Source organism: Dysidea avara, chromosome 3 (assembly GCF_963678975.1).
Source record: "Dysidea avara chromosome 3, odDysAvar1.4, whole genome shotgun sequence".
NCBI classification, from domain to species: Eukaryota; Metazoa; Porifera; class Demospongiae; order Dictyoceratida; family Dysideidae; genus Dysidea; species Dysidea avara.
The window spans coordinates 2,465,040-2,486,009 of record NC_089274.1 but is presented as its reverse complement, the minus strand read 5'-3'; the positions used below and the strand labels follow the sequence as shown (position 1 = coordinate 2,486,009).

At 38.1% G+C, this 20,970-nt stretch overlaps 1 protein-coding gene across 1 annotated transcript; it reads right to left on the bottom strand.

Annotated features, from left to right (window-relative positions):
* Nucleotides 1–392: 392 nt before the first annotated feature.
* Nucleotides 393–16,598, bottom strand: LOC136251648 (uncharacterized). Its single transcript, XM_066044103.1, has 7 exons — nucleotides 16,319–16,598; nucleotides 16,160–16,257; nucleotides 14,345–14,455; nucleotides 14,167–14,298; nucleotides 14,052–14,111; nucleotides 13,565–13,786; nucleotides 393–1,152 (listed from the first exon to the last, which is right to left on the bottom strand). The coding sequence occupies exons 1-7, from the start codon at nucleotides 16,437–16,439 to the stop codon at nucleotides 517–519; spliced, it is 1,380 nt and encodes a 459-aa protein (XP_065900175.1). The 5' UTR covers nucleotides 16,440–16,598; the 3' UTR covers nucleotides 393–516.
* Between the last annotated feature and the right edge of the window lie 4,372 nt (nucleotides 16,599–20,970).

Here is a 20,970-nt window from a genome sequence, read left to right as displayed (position 1 = left end):
AATGCTCTAATAGAACAATTATTTGACATTCAGATAATTGACCCAAGTGTTAATCTGTGGTAATGTAAAGGTTGCAGCACAACTTATCTCCACACTAATTTGGCATGAGTCCAGTTTTGCAATTCTTCTTGTAGGGGATATGCTGGGGTGCATTGTAACTAGCTATGAATCTTTATCATCAAGTGATGCTCTCATACACGTAGCTATTTACAAGCTTGGTTAATTCTCTTTAAAGGTAACTTCACTTTCCTTTAACTTTTTGCAGATGTGAATTAAAACTATGTACAACTATATAAAATATGTCAAAAATTCCAGTGCTTTCTGTGTATGTTAGCATGCTGATATATAGTGTAACCTAACCCTCTGTATTTGTATCATATAACTTATGATAATTGTATGACAAGACAGATTACAAGTAATAATATTGATATAACAAGTGACACATTACAACATGTTAGGATGTGTGCAACACAACAGATAACCATAGGACAGTCCAGTACAAGATTGATGAGGTCATTAGTATAGTTCACTGGAATATTTGAGCATCGTAATAGCATGCCGTGATTCTTTCAGAACTTTGTCTGGTTGAGAACGTGAATAACTTAATCGACGTTCACCCTCCTTACTAACTGTACGTGGCCACTTATCTTCAAACCTTTTGGCATATTTTTCCACCACAGCCTTCAGTTGACACATGTTTTCTACACTTGTTTGTATTATCCATGGTTCAGATAAGTAAGCAAGGTTCTTAGTATTTCTGTAGTTAAATTCTAAATACAGGTGTTTTATTTGCATATTGGCTGGTGTATCACGAGACCAAACTCCTCTCATGAAATTAGGGTCTGGTGAAGGATTTTGTGATACAGCAACCTTTTCCTCTGGAAGCTTCAGCTCTTTTGTTGGTTTGGACTTTCCTGCCATTGATTTATCTGAAGATAACACCTTCTGTTTGGATATATCAAGCACAGCCTGCTGAAGTTTGCGGTCATGAGTGATGGTTAATATTTTATCAGATACTGTTAGTTTTTGATCTAATGAGGACTTAAGAAGTGATGCTTTAACCCTCCTGACTTCAGACTTGACATCAGTTGAAGTGGTTGGTATTTCTGATGTTATTTCCTTGATATGCTTGTCCACCTTTTCTTCATCAACCTGTATGCAATAACAACACAGTAGAGATATTATGAGACATCATACCCATGATACAAATATGTTGTGATATAAAATTACAAACATTTAACTGGCTACGATTACACAGTACGACGACATTCTAATACCTACCTAGGTTTGCCCCCCGTGCTGGGTAAGGGATTGCTCGTTACTGCACGCCCACGGCCTTCCCAACGGCTCACGTGACCTCAGTAGGCTTGGGTGAGACACGTGGGCATCAGTGCCCACTGTACCCAGAGGCTGGGTTGCTATGCAATCCAGGCCTCACCCAAGCAACGGGGGTTTCTTTAATTTGTTTTAGTTTGTTTGTTTGCTTACCCTTTGCTTTGACCCCTCAATCATATGCGTTCTGGATTAGGGTCCTGTCAAACACTCACCTCACTTAACCATATGCATGCACCACCATTTTGTCCCACTGTGCTTAGCATGCTATTAGCAACTTTTCAACAACGCAGGAGCTGCCAAGACTAAACAATCAACTCTGCTGTCTATATACACCCCCTTTTTATCATATCGTGTAATTAACAACATCCATATACCATTTACCAATTAACCCTAACATACCCGTTGATATTTGGAAATAGCCTTCTGAGTAAAAGACTTTTTGCGACACATGTACCGTACTGGTAAACTATTGTATAAATGAAGTGCCATCATTTAACATACTGTAATCCATCCCTGTCACTTTTATCTCAATGCTTATTTTCGCTGTGTAAAATGTCTGTAGGATGATTTTTAAAGGCGGAATTTTGGGCGGCACATGAAACATTCACCACGATCCCTACCTAAACAATACAACCGTACTGTTTGATACACAAGCACTCCTCAGTGCAACTGGTTCATTACCTTTTCTACCGTACTGTACTAATTGTATTGTCACCGTACACCTGTACCAATGTCAGAGTCCCTTGTAGAGTCCATGGTGGTGTCCAATGATCATGTTACCGCAACTGCCCAGTGCTCTGAATGTCAAAGCGAAGAAATTTGATGGTACTCCACTGGCACCAAGGTAATCTCGTCTTGCTCAAACTCATTAGGTTTGTCGCTGTAGATTCTCAGTAAACAGTCCTGGGTGCTTCTGCCCATGACATACTGGGGTCTAACCTGACCATTGTATGTATATACACTTTGTTGTGTCTCGTAATTCAGTGTAACCTGTATTGGTACTTCCCAATACTTTTGCTCCTTGCACATTCTTTTGTGGTATGTTTCATTAACTTGTATGTGTTATATGGCTCAATACATCGCTTTATCTAGCCTAGTTCTCCACCATCATTATACTAAGAACACTGATAACTCAGTTGTGTACTTAATGACTTCCCTCTTTCAAAGATCAGTATTGCATTTTCTATACACGTATGGCTTTAACTTGTTTCGCACCTCTCACCTAGATTGCTACCTCTCTCTAGCACTCCATTTATCCTGTCCCGAATTACTTTCAGCTCATGTCAATGACCCCAAACTAACCCTTGATTGCCCCGTCAAGAGCTGGGATTGCATGCGCCAGTAAATAGTGAGTGGGCTTGACCTAGCACATAATGGCTAAAAGGGGAGGGGTGTTTATCGATGTAATAACTGTGCTGAAATTGTAGTGATGATGTGACGTTACACATTGAGCCTACCTCCATTTACACCATCTGCTTGACTAGACAGATGCTATCAGCATCATGGGGTGAGCCTGTGTAGTTGTAATTGTGCTGTATATGATCTGGTGACTATGGCATTGTTTCTGTTATGTAGGTAGTGAAGCAGTGGCAGTCATTACATATATTGGAACATGTTCCTTAAGTAATGAATAACTACCTCAATATTACCATGTAACTATTTGAATTTTGTTTATATACCACCACATTTTATGGTTGGAAGTGTCGGAGACTGTGCATTCAGTTCAAATGGTGAGTAATCTGGTGACTCTTCATCACTGTTGTCACTAGGTGCTATCAATGTCATCATCTAGTTGTAAATAGTCTGGATTATCACTGTGAAAGTGCGCATTATCTTGTAGTTGCATGTTTGCGCTTCCGCTGCTATTGAAGATCCAAAAACATGCGGGCAGCCTCTTAGCTGGTATTCATTCGAAGGAAGTAATCTCTATCCATTGTACTACAACAAGTCTTGAAGAATCGCCATGACATTGATGATGAGTCAATGACTGACAGCAAAACTGGAGGTTCAGTAATCCATGCCATTTAACTTCCGTGTAATGAACAATGACTAACAGTACAAATAAGCTCAGTAACCTACGCTGTTTAACTTTGCCGTGACTTCCACAATTACCAGAACCAATAAGAAAGTCCAGTAATCTACACCGTTAATTACATCTGTGACATTGACGATGACTGACACTACTTTGTATATTATTGCGTCCTTGTGTGACACTAAAGAACTTGTCAGGTTTGTTTTTTGTATTTAATCATGAAGTTGCTGTGTAATTGACGATGACTTATGGCTCTTTCGTTAGTGTGGGGCTCGCCCCCAATAACTGACATACATGGTAGGTAAGTTGTCCTATAAGTGCAACATACATCGACCAATTTCTGTCCAGATGAGTGCTGACCCTAGCAATGAGGGCAGGTTTAAGTTACATGCCAACCAGGCACTGTGCAGCTTTTGAGTGTTACTGACACAGTGAACAGCTACTGTATCTACTTTCAATCTACTGGATGGCCAAAATTGGGATCACGAAACAACTACCCAGGGGGGAATGTGGCATTACCATATCGTCCTGGGAGCTCATCTGCTCTGCTTGCACCTAAGTGATTTACACATTTTGATGAACTGTAGGTGATTACTATATAGCTCGCTGTCACACACGTGAATGTAAACACTGAATTTACTCATGTTAGTATGCTTTTGGACTATTGGAACTTCCAACCCCTTTACCAGGTCTAATAATTGGAGATTTCCGGGGCAGTTGATGCTAGGGTGTAGCACTACACAATAGAAACACATGGCTGCATCGTGCAATGCCTTGTAACCTTCATGACATTCATTACAAATCACAGTGTGTGACCCCTTTTAGCATGATAGGTCACTGCTTTAGTTGGCGAGCGATGTCACGTCACCAGTACATAAGCCAGATGATGAAAGGAAGGTGACCTTTTCTCACATGAAATATATCGAATACTTGTTGTCAGGTGTTTACAACTGATTAGTGACCGTATAAGGATCTCGGATGAGACTAGGTTGGATTCTCATCACCCACGCCGTTTATCACTTCCCAGTTTAGCTGGCATTCTTCGACTGCTGGCACGTTAACTCAGCATGTAATTGATGATCTTCGTTGGCCTTCCTGGCATATTAGCTCCCCATATAGTTCACTTACCGTCTACTATGCTATTGTAGAACTGAATGTGCTAACAATAGTACCATACATTAACACCGTCCACCCAAAGTGGTAAGAAAAGGGAAGTGTGGTAGGGATAGTTTCGTTAGAATTTTTTTTTTTTGACACATCGATGCATTGATGTGATTAACTTGGCCACTGGTAGCTACATGCAGGATACTGGTGGACCTTCAGCATCCTTAAAGTGTGCAACATTTATAATAATCAAATTCTAAATAAATGTAATCGACGACTATCACAGTTTAGCTGGTCTTCCTTGACTGCTGGTATGTCAGCTCAGCATATAATAAACGATCTTCACGGAGCTATCCTGTAATAGCATCATTCATCTCTTGTTTCACCACTTGTATCCCTACTTCATTAAATACACTAGTGGACATTTAATCCCAACTTCAGTTATATCACAGGCTGTGTATGGCTGAAATGCATACATACACCAATATTGAATTTTTAAAAATTGCTAAACCCATGCCACCATCATTTTTCATCACAATACTTGGCTCATGTGTGGCATGTACCTTTATGGGGTTCTGGCAAGTGTCTTCCTTCTGCATCTTGCCTTTACTTTAATCTTCAATCATGCTGGTTGACTTCTTCTTCATGAAACGAAACCGTATCAAGGCATTAATTTTCTGTATCAACACCTTCTATATTAGCCACCATTTAAAGCAGTGCTCAGCTGCATTACAAGGTATTACTGGTAGACAGTTGGAGACACTGTACCTGCATGATATGGCCTTTCACGAACTGTCTGGACAATAACAATTGAGCAACCTTTCACAATCTAAATCAACAGATTGAGGGACATGCCCAGCTATATTTATAGCCACTGATTTAAATACATGCCTCTTAACGCTTAGACGCCATCAACATAACACCACTGATTTGTTTAACTCATACAGCTGTTTTTGAAGGATTGGTTGCATAACTATCATATCAAAGTTGACAAAAGTTTTTGCTGACCACCTAGAAGAGTCCCAGTCACTTTGCGACCCAATATCCAAGAGGAACTACTGTATTTGACCGGTTAATAGCCGTGGCTCATATAATATCTGCCCCCGGATAGTAGCCACTCCACAGCCTAGAATCATTGTCATAAGAGCCACCCTCAGATAAGAGCCACTGCTTGTATCTGAACATACTGTTGCAAGTGTTGACTAGACATGTTTGAAGCAGAAACCAGGAAAAGGAGTTGTTTTAAGCCAGGAATAGCATTTTTGAGAGAAGTTAAAATTAATGACAGTATTCACAGATGATTAAACAAGGTCAGCCACTCATGAATCCATATAAATGCTGCAGGCTGCTGCCACACAAGCTCATAGTAGCTGCCCTCGGATAGTAGCCACAGGGTTTTGCTTGCTGAAAGTTATAGTAGCCACGGCTATTAACCGGTCAAATACGGTAATCCAAATGGAAAAGCTAGGTGTAACTTGAAAGGTTGAAGAACCCAATCACTGGTTGAATAGCATGGTTACTGTTGTTAAGCCTAATGGTAGCTTCACACTTTGCAAATACCCATATAATTTTCCGTGTAATAATTGTTCTTGTAACCCCGCACCTACAAATTTATAAGTAAGTAGTTAAGTGCACTTAATTAGTTTTGTGAGTATTAGGCCATCAGTGGTATTTGCTGGATTCTAATTTAGTTCTTATTTTTTGTACACACAATTTTGTAGCCATGCACTGTAAAAGCATAACCTGTTTTAGACAATTCCAGCTATAAGCTGCTCTACAATTTTAATATTTTTACTGATCATGGTATTGCTGCTAGACGACCTGATTTAGTTTTGATAGATAAGGTGTCCAGGTGTACCAAAATTATTGACGTAGCTTGTGTGATGGACCGTCACGTGGTTGACAAGCATGGAGAAAAAATTAAGAAGTATTTGGACTTGGAAATGGAGCTTCAGCTATTATGGAACACCAATGTTGAGTTGGTCTTTGGTGGTTTGGGTTCCCTACATGAAAAAACTGTTGAATTCCTCCAAATAACTGAAATCATTGTTCATCAATTACAGAAGACAGTGTTGCTAAGGACTGATAAGATGTTAAGGAGACATCTTTCACTCTAAAGTTCAAGTTAAACTTGTCAAATCTCCTGTACATATGCTTTCAAGTATATATATATATGGTATTATTTAAACATAATAATAATTATTGTTAATATCAGCTCTAAATGGACAGAATTTAATCTCGGCCTCAACATGTAGGCACTGCCACTAATACGTTATACTGTTGGAATATTGAAGTGGTCACCACTAGAACTATAACAGCGAGGTATGTTACAAACCAATTATGGCAACTTTAAACCTGCTCAGAAATTACCAAAAACGGCAATTTCTGGCAACCAAAACTTGCTAAGTTTGGCAACTGCTCACAATTTTTGAGCAGCAAAAGTTGCCACTTTTGGCAACTTTTTAACACGAGCAGGCCAAAATTGACAAAACTGGAAACTACTTACAGTTTTCAAAATTGGCAACTTCTGTTTTTTTGCTTTGAACAACCACAAGATGGTGTTCAAAGCTACTAATTCTGGCAATAAGTGTACTACTCCTTTTATAAAGGATGATGAACTAATTGATTGTGGGATTTAGTTTGCCAAAAAATATTTTGATACCCAAAGTGTCAATTTATATAATTGCCATATCTGGCAACAAAAAAGTTACCACTTTAGGCAACTTTTGAGGTGCTCACAATTTCCATTTTGGGAAATTTCTGCATATATATATATTAATAATTTTATTGAAGGTACATCATACAATACAGTAGGATTGTATAATAGGAATCATAAAAATTCACACAAAAAAATAATATGACCAGAAATCAGCTTCACAATCCCTTCATGGCACCTTGGCAGTTTTGGTTAAGTAGAATCAAACTGAAAAGTGTCTTCAGAGTGACTAAAATCACTTCAAATAAGAAGTCGATGCTTTAAAAATATGCTTATTATACCACGTAAATAGTCTATTCACTCACACAGCTAGGTTGCAATTATTATATCTCATCGGGCAATCAGTTTCAACTGCCCTTCAATTTGAAGAAAATCGACTAAAGCATGAGTGAGTTATAGTGATTTTTCTACAGTGTTGCAAAAAGAAGAATAACAAAAAATGAGTGGAATTTTATGCGGGTAAGAAGGTGTCTTTCAGTCTGTGTTGTAGGTGGAAAATTGCCATTTTTGGCAAAAAAAGATTACTTTTGAAAGTGAACATATTAACCTGCCAAAAGTAATAAGGCGTTGTGACTGTACTAGATTCCAGCAACCTGACTGATATTAAAAAGAACGAAATTATACTTATCCCTTAAATAAGTTCCGTATTTACATGGTTAAATACCACAGTGTTCATTACCTTGGTTTTCAAATTGATGTGGCAATTATTCAAAATCTATCGCTACTCATAGAACTTTGTTTAAGTTTTTAAAATTGATTGTGGAACTACTCAAGTGCAACTACTAGTAAATAAGGTATGTACATTTTATTGGTAGCTTGTTGATCACACTCATATTTTAAGCAGTTAAAATTTATGAATAACTGAACAATAATATGTTTATTATATAAAAGTACAACTCGATGGCAATGGCAATCGAGTTGGTAACTCCAATGGCAATTCTGTGGAAGAAGAAGTCTTGGAAATTGTACAAGAAGAAGAAAACAATAACCCGTGATGCAAGGAATTTACACCCTTGGCCAAGCATAGGTGTAAAAGGGTCATTAAGAAGTGGATGTGATATAGACAATCTTAACTTCAAATCTTCCACATTGTAGAAACTGATTAACTTACATTTACTAAATCAGCCCATTTATTGCATATTATAATTAAAGTGGGATAGCACTTAAGCACCATCTACTTGTTGTTCAAAGCAACACAGACAATGCCAATTTTGGAACAATTTCAGTTTTGGCAACTTTTGTCCAGCTTGAAAAGTGTCTAATAGCTATGATAATTCTGTGTGGTTAAGAATGTTCCAATTTGGTCGCAAAAATTTCCAACTTTGCATTGCATAAAAAGTGATATGCTTAGTTGCCAGAAATAGCTAAATTGCCAAAAATTGGTAATTTCTGGCAACCAAAAGTTGCCAAGTTTGGCAACTTTTGAACTGCTCACTAATTTCTCAGCATCCAAAAGTTGCCACTTCTGGTAATTTTTGGCAAACCAAATCCCACAATCAATGGGTTTATTGTCCTTTATAAGTAAAAATACAATTACTGCCAGATTTGGTAGCTTTGGAGCACCATTTTTTGTGGTTGCTCAAAGCAAAACAATACTTGCCAATTTTGGAAACTTTCAGTTTTGGCAACTTTTGAACTGCTAATAAATGCCAAAGGTGGCAATTATGGGCAACTAGAAACTTGCCAGAATTGGCATCTTTCCTCCACTGCCCAAACTTTTTGAACCATCAAAAGTTGCCAAAAACTACTTTTGGTTGCCAGAAATTGCCACTTTTGGTAATTTCTGAGCAGTCAATTAGTTTCCAAAATTGGATCTGTAACATACCTGCAACAGCTGGACATTTCCACTCGAAAGCTCCTTGCCTATATATAAAATGATGACATTGACAGATTGTATGTATCAAGACAAAATGGTGGTTGCGGATTGCTTTCAGTGGAAGACACAGTGTACCACACTTGGGCTAAGTATTTGGCTAGCAGTGAAGAGCCTTTGTTGCAAGCAATTCATCCAGTGTGCTGAGAGGTCTTCTCCTTTAGAATCTCCATCTAAGTTTAAGGCACAGAGGAAACAACACCACTATGATAGTTGGAAAGCTAAACCATGCATGGTCAGTTTGCCAGGGACATTGATGGCTGCATTGATGTTTCACAACAATGGACTGCATCAAAATAAACACTTTTCACCAGCCTGGCTCTGCCCAGTGTTGTCTGTATGGGTTACATGTTGAGTCAGTGGATCATATATCTTGAGCAGCTGTAGTGTTATCGCCCAGACACAATGCAAATCAAGACATGATAGTGTGGTAAGGCTGATCCACTATGAACTTGCAAAACTCAGGGAATTACCAGTTGAAGATAAACAGTGGTTTCATGATCCCCCATCTGTACTGGAAAATTCTACAATGAAGATCTTGGGATTTACCATCACCATCCAGACTGACCAACGCTTATTTCATAACAGGCTAGATATTGTATATATCAACCATCACCAAAGGACAGCCTTTATAATTGACATTGCCATACCTGGTGATAGCCGACTCACTCAGAAAATTAACGAGAAATGTGAAAGATACACAGACTTGAAGATAGAGATACAAAGAATGTGGAATGTGTGAGCTAAAATTATACCACTTGTGATTGGCTGTCTTGGGTCTGTTTCAACATGTCTAGTCACACATCTTCAGACTTTAATGATCTGAATACAGCCTTTTAGCATGAACCTTATACATGATGTACAATTGAGGAATGATCAGCTGAATGCCACAGAGTTTTCAATCCTAGTGGTTTCTGACAAGTTAAGCTTGACTCTTGCAGTGCCAAACTATGTACCTTTAACACTATTTGGATGGTACATGTTTAAATATCTTCCATTTGGACTGCCATCGTCCCAAGATGGTTTTCTGTGTCAGACATGCTTTATAATATCAATGGAGTTGAAGTTGTTGATATGGGGAGAAAATGACGAACAGCATGACAACCGATTGAAATAAGTTTTGGAAAGGGCAAGGCATAGAAATCTCAAGCTTATAGTGCCAACTAAAAATGCAAAAAATCAACTATATTGGCCATATATTCAGCAAGGATTGTTTGAAGCCTGATCCTATAAAGACTAGAGCTATAGCAGACATGCCCTGTCCCACAAGCAGAGAAGAGCTCCAGATATTTTTAGGTATGTTAACCTATTTGGGTAAATGGCAAGATGAGCAGCAAAAGAGTTTTACATCTCTGAAAGAATTAATCACTGAAGCTGCAGTGCTAAAGTACTTTAACCCCAAGAAGCCCACTAAACTGCCAGTTGATTCTAGCTGTAAGTATTTGGGAGCTGTCCTCTTACAAGATAACCACCCCATCGCATATGCGCTTACACCATGCCAGTAAAACTATGCTTGAATTGAGAAGGAAATGCTCACCACTGTATTTTGCTGTAACAAGTTTCGCGAGTATATCTAGGGGATGCCCAATCGCAAGCCTTTAAAGGCCATTATAAAAAATCTGCTTTACCAGGGCCTGCCAGATTTCAAAAGATGATTATGTCAATTCAGAAGTATCCAATCGATCTTGTGTATCATCCTGGAAAGCAATCAGTGATCACAGATACTGCATATTAAAAGTCCCTATCTAGTATTTATCATTCTGGACATTCCATGACCAAATATGTTGCAATGATGGGAGTATTTTTCAAGGGCGAAAAGATAATTATTCCAAAGGCAACGTAACCAAAAATGCTACAATTAATTAACAGACCTCATATGGGAATAGAAGAGTGAAAACGATGAGTCAGAGATGTCCTGTACTGACCAGTCATGGCATCTCCATCATCTCATCATGTGGTATTTGCAACACATACTAAATCACAGTTTTCTCATCATGGTATACCGGATGTCCTGATAATGGACAATGTTCTGTAGCCATACATTACAATCAGCAATATCAAAATGATCATCACACCTCCAGCCCATACCACCCCCAATCCAATGGTATGGCTGAGAAAGTTGTGCAAACTGTCAAACAATTCATTACACAATGGAAAGGACTTAAATTTAGCATTGTTGGAGTATCAGAATACTCCACGGTCAGATATTATTGGCTCACCTGTTCAATTCTTAATGGGTAGGCAAAAAAAAGACACTTTTACCCACCATTAGCACCTTACTACAGCTTAAAACAATTATTCCCACCATGTACGGTTCAGAAAGACCTTGTCCAATGCTGACAGCAACAAAAACTATACGATCACCAACATGCAAAGCCATCACAACATCTTGGTGTTGGAGAGCCAGTACTCGTGGCAGCCTAAGATAGCAAAATGGAAACCAGCCAAGATTTCCAGTGTTACTGGCCCTCGCTTGTACAATATTGTGACACCACAAAGACAACACTATCATACAATATTATCACAGAAACAGATCAGATTTGAGGAATTTAGCATCATATGCAAATATCGACATAAGTGTTGATGACCAATTATATAGTCCAGATAGTGATACAAATGGACCAGTCATTGAATCCCCTGAAGTTTATGAGCCTAGGCCACCTGCTAAATGGTCCCAGCACTAAGATGCTCGCAAAGAACTACCAAGACCCCAGTTAGGTATGCAGACCAATTTCTGCGACTCTCATGCTCACACTGCACACAATTTATCATTGTTAGTTGATCTAAGCACTGTAATTAAGTTTTGCAATTGTAGCACAGCCACTTACCACACTCCTTTTTGTAACAAGGGAGATGTAACATAAATAGTGACATGTAATTGTACAATAATATGATGTTTAACATATGACTTTCTAGAACATTTTAATCAATCTACTACATGCTACATCCACCATAATGTTGTTCTATTTTGTAACTATTGAGATTGAATCACATTACATCAATGTTCCAAACAATATAATTTTTTTTGAAAGTTACACCCACCATGAGTAATATCCAAGGGATTTTCCACTCATAATATGTAATAGATTTCATGACCTCATATCACATTAGTATATTATAGCTACACTTGATTGTGGTTGTTATACATGTAGAAATGTTGTTATACATTGTGGTTGTTATACATGTAGTACATGCAGAGTTGCTTGAATTTATTAGAATGATGTCCAAAGATTACTAGAGTGTTGTCTTTGGTGATCAACAGGATGTTGAGAAATTGCTCAAGGTGATATATAAAGAGGCTGAGACACGCTGAAAGTTGGGAGATTACTGAAGAAGCTGTGTAGGATTAGCTGGCACTTGTAACAGGTTGGAAAAACTGTGAAGGTGATTGTTACACTGTTAATGTGTTCAATTTACTTGGGATATTCAATTAGTGAAGAGTCTAGTTCAGTGAAATAACTGGCACTTGTATCATGTAAAGAAAAGTGTAAAATATTTGGTCCTGGTTATTACACTATTAATGTGCATGCAGGGTGTACATTTTAAGAAGAGATTGGATGACCAGGTTAGTTTAGTGGACCTAATCAAGCATGTGTGATTGATATTTGTAGAAGTCTTTCAACATTACTGATTGTATCATGTCTTTCAGTATAACACTGAATCTTTGAAATTTTCTAGTCTGAATATTAAAACATTAATGACCCCATGATGTAAAATGGATTCTTCAATATATGATCAACCAGTCATTTTCCAACTGGCTACACAAGTCGTGTACCAGATCTTTACTTTAAGCAAAGGGTCAGGCTAGTACACAGGATACTTGGAATTCATTTGCCAAGATACAGGGTGTTGGGGGATTGCTGAAGAAGCTGATGACTTCTGGAGAGGCTGGAACATGTATATACCAGGTTAACATAAAGTGTGAAATATTTGAACCTGGTAAGGGAAAATGAGGTTGGTTTTAGGATGATCTGTACCTACATAGTACCGGCAGCAAGTTGTTTTGGCTAGACAACTGTCTAGCTAAACTATACACTGTTACTGCAACTTGTCATGATCATGTGTAAGTGACTAATTATAGTGGACTATCAGTAAACAATACATGATTATGATGTGATTATGATGTGATTTGGGTTGAGGCTTAGAAGCCTGTACACCCATTCAATTACATACATATACATACATAAATTAGATGCAATATACATTGATTGGTCCATTACTTAACTATACGGATGCTACACAGCATCATGGGCAAGCCTTAGCTTGAGACTGTCCGTATTCATTACGTAAACTTTTGGGAATGGTCATATGGGTCGGACGTACAGTTGAACAAACACTACCATAGGATGCTCGCTATGGCTCGCCAATTATATTGAATCATAACGATCATGGTTTTGGTTTTTTGGACAAGGGTAAAGACAATTTCCCCATTTAACAATACATCATCACAGTATAGTATACCCTATCTCACACAAAATATCACAATTGTGATGATACAACTTACCGTAACAGTACGAAGCATTTCTACAATGTGCTGAATCATTTGAGGTCTATCAACTGATGACTTGGAAATCTCATTTGTCAAGTACAATAATGTTCCAAGGAATGATTCATGGCCACAATCAGGGTCACACAAGCTAATTCCATAACAACAGAGAAATGGTCCATTGTGTAGTTCAGGTGGCATCTTCACCCCAATGAAATACTTCTGAACGTTCTTGTGTTCCTGCATGGATATGCAACTAGTAACAACATGGAACTTGCCACTGGAGAACTTTACTTAGCTTGTATAAACGTTAACCATAGCCAGTTACATATCAACATTGTCTATAAAACAACACTAGGTTTTGCAACAATGATTCAGTGACGTAGCTATATCCTTACAGACACTTGGTTACTAAGTCATCAGTTGTTGTTATTAATTTAGAATATTTCATGTGGACAGGTCAAGCAATATATGGTAAAGGTCAACAATAACAAGTTGCACTTACTTCAAATATGAGCTCCATCTGATCATGCAAATACTTCAACAAGTTTTTCATCTCTTTTGCCTATAGTAATATAATGACAAGTCAGTTGTTTCTATGTAACATGTAGTACACTAACTTCATAATCTCTTTGTATTATATCCCTCTTCATATCATGACAACACAATATCTTAAATATGTTGATGTAGCACATCATAGAGTAACTGAAATATTCCATGTTGAGAGTAGCTTGTATGAAGTTGACGACATCCTACAAAACATTAAGTTATGGGATGTGACATATTCACTATTATTACCTGTCTCAATCCAATAGGTTTATATTCCCCACATAACATTGCAGCTGTCTTGACAACATCTGACAAGTTCACCTGTTGGTCTTTGTGATATGCCACAAGAATACAACCAACCTGCAAATGGTAAATGTGTATTACAGAAAGCAGTATAGAAGTTTTGTGTTCTGCTAGGAATCTATCAGCTGTTTAATAAACTATTGAAAACTATACTGCTAATGTTTAATGACTGTCAACAGAATTAACTTGAACTATTAAGCCTTTCCTTTAGCTTAGTATCACTTAAAAGGTGCATAACTCATGTCTACTGATATAATTTCCAAAATTTAGTGACGGGCTAGCTAAGCCAATATCAACACCACAGTATACCATATTTCCTTGTATAAAAGCCTGGGGCTTTTGTTTCCTTCTCAGCATTTTTGACCCAGCCTGTAAACGAATACAATGGAACCTCTCTATTATGGACTGGACATTTTGGGACCCAGAATTTTTGGCCACTTTTTGCATAAAGGTTTTCCTCTTTCAGAGGTAAAAAATGTATTAACCAGACCTGTTGGGACCAAAATTTCTGTCCTTATCATGGAGGTTTTTTTCTATTGTGTCCTTAATTCAGGGAGTTCGTTAAGAGAGGTCCAACTGTAGGGCCTTTATTTGAGACTGGGTGTTTATTTTGGATTGTTCAACCAATGTCCAGTGTTTAATCGAATTTGGGTGGTGGTAGAACAGAATCACTGTAATGGTAAGCATAGAAAACAGTGATACAGTGTGTTGACTATATAAACATGTGTAGTAAAGGTTTAAATTGATTGGAAAATAGTTTTATTATATACAAAAGAGTTTTATCATACATATCTGCATGCACTCAGACTCATCCGGACTACTCACATGATTATTAGTAGTAACCTTCATCCTTCAGAAGGCTCTAAACTAAGTATGAAGAAACAGCAGCAACAAGGGAAACAATGAAAGTCATTAATGGACTCAGGTAACAGCCTAGGCCTCTATTTGAGACCAGGCATTTATTTTCCAAAGGTGCTGGAAACCCCCCGATTATAATCAAGACAGGCGTTTAATTGAATGCGGCTTTTATACGAGGAAATACAGAATGGTTATTTGAATGGTTGCATGGCCTGGTGACTATATTGAAACAACAATCACCATTGCTCAATTAATATCAGCTGACAATTGAACCAAAGCTAAACTTAGCATTAAGACTGGTTGACAGTTTCACATGACTTCACTGAATAGCTAGATGAAACTTCAGCCCTTGTTAGGGTCCGCAATCCTTTTTGGGTGTAGATGACTGGTACAGAGTGGTTGCACTTCACCATGCGTATGCTATTTTGCCATCTGTAAGATGCTAAATGCATGCAACTATTTAGTGGCCTTCTATGGAAGTGACCTTTATTCAGAGGGTTTTACAAGTAAGGCTACACTGTGGTCGATGTACTAAGGTATTTAAACAGAAGTTCAAAATGTTATTGCAAAGGTGATTAATTGTTTTTTGTTCAATTGTGCCATTTTTTTGTGACCTTTTTCAATGGAAAGATATGGACAAATTTTAGCATATTTTAAGGGACAAAATTGCTTATAACTCCACCATCCTATGACGGATTTTTAAAAACTAAGTGTTTATATAGCTATGAGATCCTCACAGAGTATTACACAAGGTTTTGAAAACTATTTCCATTAATGTTAAAATTCTTCCGGATTCGCTACTATTGACTCAACTGGTAACTCTATACACAAATGCATTTTTATCACAATCTCTGCATACAGCTATTCGCGAGCATTCCACAATGTGTGACCTCATGACCTCACCAAATCACAGTAGGTCTCGTAAAGAATTTTGTATATTTCCTGTTTTATTTGCTTTCGGTCCAAAACAGGATCACCGAAGACAGCACTGTATCCATATTCTACACAACGAATTTAAAGCGTAAGTAAGGGGTAACCTCAAACTCACCCGACAGAACTCACCATCAATGGCACGAGAAAAGAAGCTTATAACAGGATACAGCCAACAAGGAGAGTGTAAAAATTCACAAAACCCTGGAGTCGGGAGTATGGGTACACCGTGAACTGCACCACCAGTAGCCATCTCTATCAAAAATATCAACTGTAAACTGAGTGTGGCAATTTACCCAGTCACGTGTAATTTGATGACGTAGAATAGTTGAGCCGGCACGTGTCCTCGTAGCTAAAGTGCTCCACAACTTTTACGTGACGAAAAGGTCGCGCTCACACACTTAACTGCTACTCCTTTCTTGCTCTTCCACGTAGCTACCAACGGGAAAGACGTCCCAGTAAACAGTTGCATACTGGATTAGTCACGTGGCTTGCAGATAATAGTGATGTCATTATATTGCACGTGACTGCACAAATAAAAACTGGCAAGTTATTAAGTAATCTGAGTTATAATAACCGGAATCAGGAATGGAACGGAACGGTCACTCTGCTAACTCCACTATCAAGCACACAGTGCTGCACTAGGGTAAGTTTTTAGTGAGTTCGAGGCGAGCTAGGGTTGGAGCGAGCGTCCCGGCGAAGCCGGGCCAACCCTAGCTCGCCCCGAACTCACCAAAAACTTATCTTCATACAGACAGTGAAATACATCATAATGCTTAACAGGTTAGGGTTGGGTTCAGCTTTGGTTTCTTCTTCACCTGGTTTAGTCGTTCCGTTCCGTTCCATTCCTCATACCGGTTCCGGTTATTATAACAACTTCTAGACCTTACAGACCACATACTCAGTTCATCAGTAGAGATGGCTACTGGTGGTGCTACCATAGATATTAGAGCACACACCATCTATGGTGCTACTTACGATGTACCCGTACTCCCGACTCCATGAATTTTTGCACTCTCCTTGTTGGCTGTATCCTGTTATAAGGTTCTTTGCTCATGCCATTGATGGTGAGTTTGAGCATATTTGAGGTCACCCCTCATTAACCTGTAATGATGCTTTTGTTGTCATATAGAATATTGGATACAATTCTGACTTCGCTTATTGTGTGACTATTGACCAAAAGAAATGAAGGAGAAGTTCAAAATCATTTATGAGATCTACTGTGATTTGGTGAGATTTAGAGCTGGTAGGATTGTAGTTGCACACAGAAATTAAAGGGACCATCAAAGTTCTGTTATGCAGTTTAATAGTAATAGAGAAAGCATATTCTCTTTTGTCATGCATATATGGGGAAGAGCTGGCTCAACTTCATCATATAGGGCAAGTGTAGGTGTCAAACTAAAGGTCAACAGCGGATCATTCATCATAACTGCATGGAGTGTTGGTTCTCTTATTGGCTGAGATACTTGCACTCTGCTTTGTATCATTAATATTAATATCTTTGGTCCCCTCCCATAAATTCTGGGAATTCTTTTGTGTAGCTTTTGATTTGTGTTAACCTGCAGGAAAGGTTTAATTGTTTGTTACCATGATCATCACATGTACTGTTGACTGGCTAGGTTAAATTATAGAGCAGTTTAGTGTTTGTGTATACAGTTTTCACTGGTGTTTAACAATCAACTATTAGTATTCTCAGAGTGTGTGCAGAATGCAAATTCTATACCACGTCCACCACCCACCAATACTCATATTTACAGGTGGACTCGTCAGATGCTATCAAGACAGCTACAATGTTATATGGGGACTGTAAACCTATTTGAGTGAGACAGGTAATAATAGTGAATATGTCACATCCCATAACTTAATGTTTTGTAGGATGTTGTCAACTTCATACGAGCTACTCTCAATGTGGAATATTTCAGTTACACTATGATGTGCTACAACAACATGTTTAAGATAATGTGTTGTTATGATATGAAGAGGGATATAATACAAAGAGATTATGAAGTTAGTGTACTACATGTTACATAGAAACAGCTGACTTGTCATTATACTACTATAGGCAAAAGAGATGAAAAACTTGTTGAAGTATTTGCATGATCAGATGGAGCTCATACTTGAAGTGAGTGCAACTTGTTATTGTTGACCTTTACCATATATTGCTTGACCTGTCCACATGAAATATTATAAACAATGACAACAACTGATTGACTTGGTAGCCAAGTATCTGTAAGGTTATAGCTACATCACTGAATCATTGTTGCAAAACCTAGTGTTGTGTTATAGTCTATAGACAATGTTTAATTTTGTAACTGGCCATGGTTAATGTTTGACTACAAGCTAAGCAATGTTCTCTGGTGACAAGTTCCATGTTGTTACTAGGTGCATATCCATGCAGGAACCCGACTCAGTCATCAGTTCATAGACCTCGAATGATTCAGCACCTTGTTGAAATGCTTCAATCTGTTACGGTAAGTTGTGTGTGATATTTTCTGTGAGAAAGGTTATACTGTAATGATGTACTATTAAATGGGGAAGTTGTCTTGTTGTCTGTCCAGAAAATCAGAAACATGATTGTTATGATTTCATTATAATTAAGTAACCTAATGGACCAGTCAATGTATTGTTTGCTGTAGTCACTTACACATGATCATGACAAGTTACAGTAACAGTGTATAGTTTAGTCAGACAGTTGTCTAGCCAGACAGTTGTCTAGCCAAAACAACTTGCTACCAGTACTATGTAGGTACAGATCACCCTAAAACCATGCAACCTCATTTTCCCTTCATGACAGCTTGCCAGGTATTTGTTAGGTATCATCAAGCCCGAAAATGGCTACAGAGCAGTCCAAAACTTGTTTCTATGGAGTTTGTAAAAAAATTCTAAATTATTTTTAATAACTGACTAACTAACTAAGTGGCTCCTTCAGCCAAGCATAACTCAACAATGGTTAAGGCTACAAGATTGATTTTTTTTACTGTTTGACATCTCTGGCCCAAGGCATGTCTTTTGGCAAGTGCTGCAGGGGCTACATACAGTGACCTGTGTCCTTGTGTGTCCCATTTATTTTTCTACTGCCACATAGGCACTGATTTGTGGCAACATGTGATGGCTTCAGTGCTAGCTAGCTATTGCGAGAATCATCCATAACTCCTATGGTGACTGGATTGATTGCAGCGATGCTTCTGGTACTGTTCTTTATTTTTAATGCTGTATGACGGGTTGAAAAAGAAGTATAGTAGCCATTTCACTTCTCAGTGATTGATATTCAGGATGTGCATTCAGTCTGTAATAACTTGATTGATTGCTGAGGCAGTTCTCAAAGTGTTCCTTTTTGTAATTCACACAATGGGTGGAACAAAGCTGATAGCAAAGCAGAATGGCCACATTGATACGCAAACAATATTTGTATCCATACTAAGCCACTCACCTATTGTGAGGTAAATCAGTGCCATTTTGCACTGTCTAGCTAGTTAATTTTCTTTTTCCCCTTATCTGAAATATAAAGACATTATATTTCTTGCTTCTTTCTGTTGATTAATACTATGTCATATCTGGAGTTTCGGCGAGCTTCAGCAAACCTCCGTGAAGTTGATGACTTGAAATCCTATCACAAATAATTGTTTTTGAAAAAGATTACCTGGACATGGTTAGTATTGTCATATCAATACACTGTAAAAGTTCAAGAAAATTAGATTCTTTGTAATATATGCATGAATTTATTTATTAGGATATTGTCAACCTAGTGACAGGTGTAAAAACATGGCTGACATGTATACCAGGATAGTGAAATACGTTTTTCAGAGCAAAAGCAGTGGAAACAGCAGTTTGAGGGATTTTACTGGTCACCACAATCTCTCTAGCACAACACAATTTCCTGTACACATGTAATCAAACAAATTATACTTCAACCACCAATTGAAACGATGTCAATTAACAAAGAAAAAACAAATATAAATGTAATATGACATCACCTCACACAACTACATGGAGCAACAAGTCCAACACTCAGAATGAACTACTGGACAACTTATCCTAACTTGGTACATGTGGTAGTGACTTCCACCAGCACCTCCAGAGGTCAAGGACCCTGTACATTTAACTGTGTAATTACCAGGTTCAAATATTTCACACTTTATGTTAACCTGGTACATGCAACATGTGCCAGCCTCTTGATACAAGCTCCAGAAGTCACCACCCTAGCAACCCCCCCGACATCCTGTATCCCACTAAATAAATTCCGAGTGTCCTGTATAGGGCTGCACCAATTACACTTTTTACCGATACTTCAAATACCAAGTACTCAGCTGGGAAGTATCTGCAAGTACAAGTACCGATAGCAAGTGCCTTAAAGTAGCTACTTCATAGTGCACACATTTATTATATAGTGCATTTCATGGTATTCTTGTACACATTTTCAGTATGGTTCAAATGAAGTAGCCAATCAAGATTCACAAAGAATTAGGCCCCTATTTGGTGATTATTAGTTTCTCATCCAGTCTTTCTAATTATTTTGATGCGAGCGGGAGGGAATTACCATTAGGCCATTATAGTATTAATACACTGATGTACAGACCTTGTCCAAATTGTCTTTCTTTCCTCCCACAAATTAACATTGGTTTTTAGTTGCAATCGTGCTCTATCAACTTCATTATAGCTAGCAGGATTTCAGTAGACTTGAAAAACAGTCGAAAATAGAATCCACTGCAGTAATTTGCCAAGGAAACAACAGTACTCCTGGTGCACTTTAGTGTTAATTAAAAAACGCCATCGTGTTTCAATAC

Excerpts from the sequence above, each read along its gene's own strand:
- LOC136251648 (XM_066044103.1), bottom strand. The coding sequence starts at position 16,439 with ATGGCTACTGGTGGTGCAGTTCACGGTGTACCCATACTCCCGACTCCA. Across the intron at positions 16,258-16,318 it reads CTTTTCTCGTGCCATTGATG|AATATGGATACAGTGCTGTC; the intron begins GTGAGTTCTGTC and ends TTCGTTGTGTAG. Across the intron at positions 13,787-14,051 it reads AGATGGAGCTCATATTTGAA|GAACACAAGAACGTTCAGAA; the intron begins GTAAGTGCAACT and ends ATATCCATGCAG.